The 6,956-nt window shown below is 41.2% G+C and overlaps 1 protein-coding gene across 1 annotated transcript in view; it reads left to right on the forward strand.

The window, feature by feature from the left end:
• The window catches only part of efna3a (ephrin-A3a), a 61,830-nt gene extending 56,170 nt beyond the window's left edge, over window positions 1-5,660 (forward strand). The window contains exon 5 of the mRNA XM_034210260.1: window positions 5,365-5,660. Within this exon, the coding sequence (XP_034066151.1) occupies window positions 5,365-5,483 (119 nt within the window). The 3' untranslated portion in view covers window positions 5,484-5,660. The remainder of the gene's footprint in view (window positions 1-5,364) is intronic.
• Window positions 5,661-6,956: the final 1,296 nt, after the last annotated feature.

Below are 6,956 nucleotides of genomic sequence, written 5' to 3' on the forward strand. Positions count from 1 at the left end.
AGCAGTAGTGATACACCATTCATTTCTCATACACATACTGTATTTTGTGTATACAACCCTCATTTACTCAACTACTGTACTTAATTAAAAAATGTTGAAGTACTTTTAGTTTTTCGATTCCTGCTATTTAATTATTCTACTCAACTACAATTCAGGGCCAAATATTGTACTATTACTTTATTCAGATGAATAATACAACATATAATATACATACATAAGACTCCTACTTAACAAGCTGCAACATTAAAGTGATGATTAATATTTATAATGCAAAAAAATGTATTATTAAATGGTCCATTGGACAGAATGAATAAGCTACTTTAGGGACATTTTGATGCTTATACTATTTTATTTTATTTTTTGTAAAGTTTTAAATGCAAGACTCTTAACAGGGTATTTCTACACTGTGGTACTGTCTGAACACTATCCCTGGCCTCATGTTGCCTTACATAAGGTTATTTAAATGAGTTTCACACAGTGATATACACATTTGGGAAACACTGGGAAAGAGTATGAGTATTGGATCAATTTGAAACTCGACATAGCTGATACACCACGTTAAGATATCCTACAAGTCATACACTCACTATCACACTCCCACTCACTCACAGGTAAAACCTCCACAAGGTCAGTAGAGCTCTTGTAGGGAATAAAAGGTCCATGTTTACTTAAAGAGAAAACATGTCAGCGAGCGAGTCAATTGTGCAGCTGAGTGGTTACATAAACCCTGTATTTCTCTTTTTCGCAAAAGCCTCTTGCCGGGAATCATTTAGTATGCTTGTTTCTGGGAGCTGTGGGCAGTCTGTGACGAGGGCTAAGAGAGTGTGACCTGCCTGAGATGGAAACTGAGACCGACAGAGACGCAGCCTAGAGAGCTCTCCAGCCATCAGCACTGAGCAACTTCAGAGAGAGAGAGAGAGAGAGTGAGAGAGAGAGAGTGAGAGGGCAGGACAAATAGAGGGAGGCAGACAGGCAGGAAAGGAGGCTGAAAGAAGGGAGATGAAAGACAGGAAGGAGGCAGGAGAAAGTCTGACAGAAAGAGGGACAGATAAGCCAGAGAGACAGAATAGGGCAGAAAAAGAGATGAAACCAGAGTGGGGGCAGATAAAGGGGGAGGGGGGGGGGGCAGAGGAAGAGAGACGAACTCAGTGGTGGGCGAATTGCTCAGCAGTAACTCGGGCTCGAGCTTACGTAGAATTTAATATAAGAAAACACACACTGGCAGGGAATCAGACAAAATCATAGCCTCCAGCATTGTGATGCATTTTGCTGAATACATTTGGAGGAATAACCAAATGGAGACACACAGATTTATGCATATACTAACACACATACTTAAAAACAACTGTGATGGCCCCGTTGACCGCTGGACTCCCACTCTCTGACTCACCCTCAGGACCAGACTCAGCATCAACACTTCCCTCCTTCTCTCCACATAGGCTTTGGACTTTCCGACATCCTCGTTACTTTAATATTAGCTCTGCTTCTACGTCACATTGTTCTTATTTAACAGGGTGTTTTCAGGATAAGTCCGGCCTCTTATGACTTCTTGTTTTCGTAATGTCTAAAGGTCGTATTAGGACTGATAAGTTAGTAGCTGAAATGTCGAAACATAGGTCAGATATGGTAAGAAACATTAGCATTGAGAAAACATACTTTTAAGAGTTAAAGTCAAAGCCAACAATACAAATAGTACTCAAGCTGTCGGCTGTAATCATTGCAGTTCATCAGTTGTGAAATGAGACGCTGCCACCATTTGCAATCTGTGTGCAAGCGGTGCGTGTGAAGCCCTTTTGGTAAATGGGACGCTGTTGGCTTGTTTACAACCTGCCTGATCATCTGACTGGCTCTTCTTTGTTGCGCCATTAGACAGTCTTCCAATATCATTATTTTGATGATTCCACTATTTAACCCAAATGAGAAAAACAATATCCATGTTGTAATTAAGCAGAATTAATCATCCTTTAAGTGTGAATCAACTTCATTTATCTTCTTTTATGATTTATATTCTCTAAATCCCTTGACACACACAGTTGCTCTATATAGCAGAAAGCAGATATTCATTATGCTTGAGCATCTGGAAACAAACGGCTTGTTGCCACAAATGTGCCACAAGGGTTCAACATCAGTCTATAGTTTCCGGCAGCAAAGCTTTGTATACTCTGTCCTATCTGCCATCTGTGACTTGCCCTTAAACAACTTCCTCCTATATTGAGTGCCTGCAGCAGTACATGGCTGATGGCTGCACTATAAATAAGGTGCTGGACCGGAAAATGCAACAGATCATTTTGAGACGCGTCAATAGGCTCTGGCACATTTGATTAATCTGTTCTGAGTGGCTTGTTATGTGCAGATTCTTTCTGAAAATCATTCATGAGGTATAGCTGTGATGCACCGAGCAAACTGAGACCAGGGCTTCATGGGCATGAAGAGTTTAAACACTGATTCAGAAACATGGTGGACTTCCTCTGGTGCAGATACACCCTGTCAAGCTAGCCTCTTAACCTTTGTTGCCTTATCAAAGCAACAATAGATTTGAACTGGTCAAAGACAAGCACAGATCATAGTAGATTTGTGTAGGTATATAGAGCCTATATCGAATATTGCCTTTTCACAAGAGATATTGTGAATGGGGGAAATAGTGATTTATTGTGATAAGGGCTTATTTTGTTTTGTTGTAAGAGTATTTATCAGTATTAAGTTATTCATCCATCACCCCATTTACAATTGACATGAAGATCAGCAATTAAGTTCAGGTCATTTGGGCCTTCTAAGAGGTATTCATATTAGATTTGTTTATTCTGTTGTAGTCCTACCAGAAGCTGCATCTCTTTTTATATAAGCTTGTTTCAATTGTGTTGATGCTAGTTTCCTTAGAGGTAGCTCCAGGTAGCAACAGTATGAAGAAAGATGTGCCGTAAGCCAGTTCATTGCCCTCCATACTATAACTCAGCCCCCCCCGACCTTTAGAGCTCTTCCCATACACGATGGGTCCATCGGCTCCTGTTGTTTACGCCTCACTGCGAGCCTACCATGGCTGTGGCACGAGATGTTATCAGACCAGACAACTCATCAACAGTCTGGAGCTGATGTTTCTTATCTCACTGTAAATGCCCCCGGCACTTTCCCGTGGACAGGAGAGCTCCTTCACCAGCGTGCTCCCCACTCAGGCGAGACTGCAACACATTATAGGCTTGGAAATTGATTTCTGTATCCCACAATTGTACTATGATGTTAGGTGTCATACTGTGGACCTTTGATAACTTGTTATGGCCCGAGGCGCCCGCCGCCCCCCCCACACTCACCTTCCAACAGCGGCATCTCAAAATAGCAAGGGTTTCAGAAAAGTCCAGCTTTGTGTTTGTCAAAGCTTCTAGCATCCACAAAACAATCTGTAACACCACACGAACTTAACCACTATAGTGGAGTGGAGCTGTGGCTGCATATTTTTGTTTATGTAAAGATAAGGGAGAGCTCACTTCAGCAGACATGGCTGAAGACTCTTCCATTGGTCACTCAGTGAAATAAACTATAATCTGTGGAGTGGTGGTTCACTGAACATCCCAGGCGGTGTGCACATTAAAACACTGGATCCAGCAGGCCGTTTAACATTTTATTTTATAATCTGGTGGTTTGGGGGGCGGTTACAGCACGTGTGAAGAATATGGATGTTTTTATATCATGTAATACATCCACAGGATTAACTGCTCACTTTCCTTCAACATATTCCTTCCTTAATCAAAAGGAAAAGCGCTTTGTTCTGCAGCCTCTGGATGGAAGGAAGGGAGTGACAGGCCTGAAGGGCGGAGTTTATAGACCTTGGTAGGGAGTGGTCTACATGTGATTGACACTAGTGACTCAGGTAGAGAGGAGAGTTAGGATTTTTAACACTCAGTGTATATTGACATTTTTGTAGAGACGAACCGGACAGACACTGCGACCTGAGGCCCCGCCCCGAGGTAGTGCTGGTTTATATTCTCCCTGACAGACTGTTTTCAGTTTGAGTTCATGCCGGTGCACTGTGGTGTGAATGTCAGTGTTGTGTGTCATCGCCACTGACAGATGCCTCGTGTTCCTTAAGAACAAGGACGTGGGCAAGTGCCAGTCACAAGCAGGACAAACCAGAGCGGTCGGATGGTTTCCTCTCAGACAGACGTGGCACCAACAGAATTCCGTACATTCATCAGACATCAGCTGTCATGTTTTGTTGTTGCTATCTCTTATCACATGCCTTGTTTTAACTTGCAGACATTTACTGTCTGCGTCATATTTCGCAAACACCAGGCAAGGATTTAGCCTAACAGTGAAACAGCATTTTGAAAATGTATTGCCAGCTTAGTTTGTTGTATCCTTGGTTGAAAGCCAGTTTGATTTATTAGATAAAGATACGCCAACTGGAACTCTTACACACTGGGACATGATGTAAAGTAAATGTAATGAGTTTTGGATAGACAAACGCAAGATTTGTCTTGGTTTTTAGAGACAATTTATCAAATAGATATCTCCTTTCTTGAGTCAAAACAAGTATTTGTCCTCTTTCCAGTGTCAATTTGATGTTTTAACCCAAATCATTTTCTAATAATACAACATAACATCAGTATGACAGCTCCTCTATTATCCCCACTTCACTTACACATGTTTATATCTCTTATTTGCATTAATGTGAGTTATTTCAAGATGAAATTGTAGCTTTTTTCTGCATTTAGTTTAATTACTTTATAGAAAGAAAAAACGTTTTCTCAGTGGAGCCAGTCCAGGCTTTTCTTACGGTTGTGTAAGCAACACAGCCCTGTCTGGTTCCTTTTGTTTTATTTTTTTCTAGAGTCTAGATATAATGGGAAACATGATGTTCAGACAGAGCATAATGACTCAGTGCAATCCACCTTTTACTGAATATTAAAAAGTGTGTTCTCGCAGCTCTTTCTCCGTCTTTCCCCTCCAGCTAATGTTCTGTTGTGTCTAATCAATGGCAAGGCCACAGTAATTTGGTTTGATTGAAATCCCTCTAGGATAAAATCATCATTAGTGTGAAAAGAGGAATATATGAAAAAAACAGATCAACAACAAAAGTGTTTTTTTAATTCTCCATCCCACAGGGGGGAAAGGCCCATATGTACTGTAGCAGTGCTGATGATAATTGGTTGTTTGTTAATTGCACCATGCCATTTGCTCTGCATATGTTAAAGCACAATTAGCATGCATCACACATTGCCTTTAGATTGATGAATTAATAATGTAGTAATGGTTTGTTTCCTTCTGTCTGACACACAAATGCACATACACACACCATCCATGTATCTTGTTCTTTCACACTCACGTTCTTCTCTCTTCTCACTTGTTCTCTTTCTGTGACTTTCTCTCCAGATGAATTTAACCCTGAAGTTCCCAAACTGGAGAAAAGCGTCAGTGGCAGCAGCCCATCACGTGACCGCCTTATTCTCACCGTGGCGATGCTGCTCCTGTCTGCCGTCCTGTTGTCCTAGCGACGTGTCACCGTGAGTGACACTTGATGCATAGCTGGGACCGCCTTGTCCGAAGGGCTTTGTATCCACCCAGTTGTGAACGTTGGCAGAAACACAGAGGAGGACAAAGTAGAGGAGCAACAGAACCACAAACAAAAGGACGAAGGAAAAATTCTTGAGTAAACTTCACTAGACTTTTAAAAAAAAAAAAAAGGAGAGGCCTTTTTGCTGTCATATGTACATCAGTGTAGTTTGACCCTCCATGTGTCGTTGAACATCATCGTCATATGAATACCACAGCATTTTTTCATGTAGGTGTGTTTGCTACAACATGGAGACCACAACCAATATTCAGCCAGCAGGCAAGTGAGTAAGAGGAATACTAATGAGTTGGATGTAGACTACACACTCTTTTTGTAGCATGGATATTTAAAAAAATCACCTGTGGAATCGTAAGCAGCTCTGTCTTCAGCTTTTTTGTGACTGTAGGCTTTGAAGAATTTGGCGAACTTCGACTTTGCAGTGGAAGTTTAGGCCTTGGACCATGGACAAAGTGTACTGATGGATGAAAATCAACTAAGATGCAGTAAAAAAGCAAGCTGGACTTTGGATGTGTACTAATATCTATACAGGGTATGTATATTCAGTCGTTGATGAGAACTGCTGCCATTATCCTGGAAATAGAAGAATGTTGTTGAGCTGGTATACGAGGGAGCTGCTGGTTATAAATGCTCAAAATGTCTCTTTAGAAAAGTGGAAGACTTTGTGAGGATATCCACGGGCCTTTCAAGAATCCATTTTCACCAGACATCAGAAATACCCCTGGCTTTGTGATAGGTACAGATGCAAGGCCTGCGTTTGTTAAGAGATAGCGAGTGCCCTCTTACAACAAGTCCTTTGTCTGCATTTCCTGCCTTCACACTGTAACAACCCTAGAAAAATACAGACCCTGGACTAGTAATTTGACGGCATTTAAATGTGGTAGATGTGTGTTTTGTTCCAAGGCATTGACCTTCAGCACTTGGCGTTGTTTTCCCCGGATGTCAACCCTTTCTCCTCGCAGCAATCAGCATGACTCATTCAGAATAACACTAATTTACAATTCTTAAAAACCTCTCTCCGCAGCGAGTTCCCTTTTAATCCCAGACAACCCCATCTATTTCCTTTCCACTTCACATGTTCCCAGCCAATCAGTGCTGATGGCCATTACAGCAGTCACAGTCACCATGGAAACGACCCCATACAGTTGCCAGAGTGCGACAGGTGCCTGAGGAGAAACGGTGCTTTGAGTCTCAAAGTAACGCTGCCGCCATTTTGTTAGGGAAAAAAAATAAACCACGTGTGAATGTGCAAATAAAGTTCACTTTTTTATATTGTTATACAGGACAACGTAGGCTGGCATTAATCAGATTACAATGTTGTGCTTTTTTAATTTATTTACTTTTCAAATGTATTTATTTTAACATTAAAGTATATTATTTATCTAATTTATTA

This window comes from Gymnodraco acuticeps, unplaced genomic scaffold (genome assembly GCF_902827175.1).
Source record: "Gymnodraco acuticeps unplaced genomic scaffold, fGymAcu1.1, whole genome shotgun sequence".
NCBI lineage: Eukaryota > Metazoa > Chordata > Actinopteri > Perciformes > Bathydraconidae > Gymnodraco > Gymnodraco acuticeps.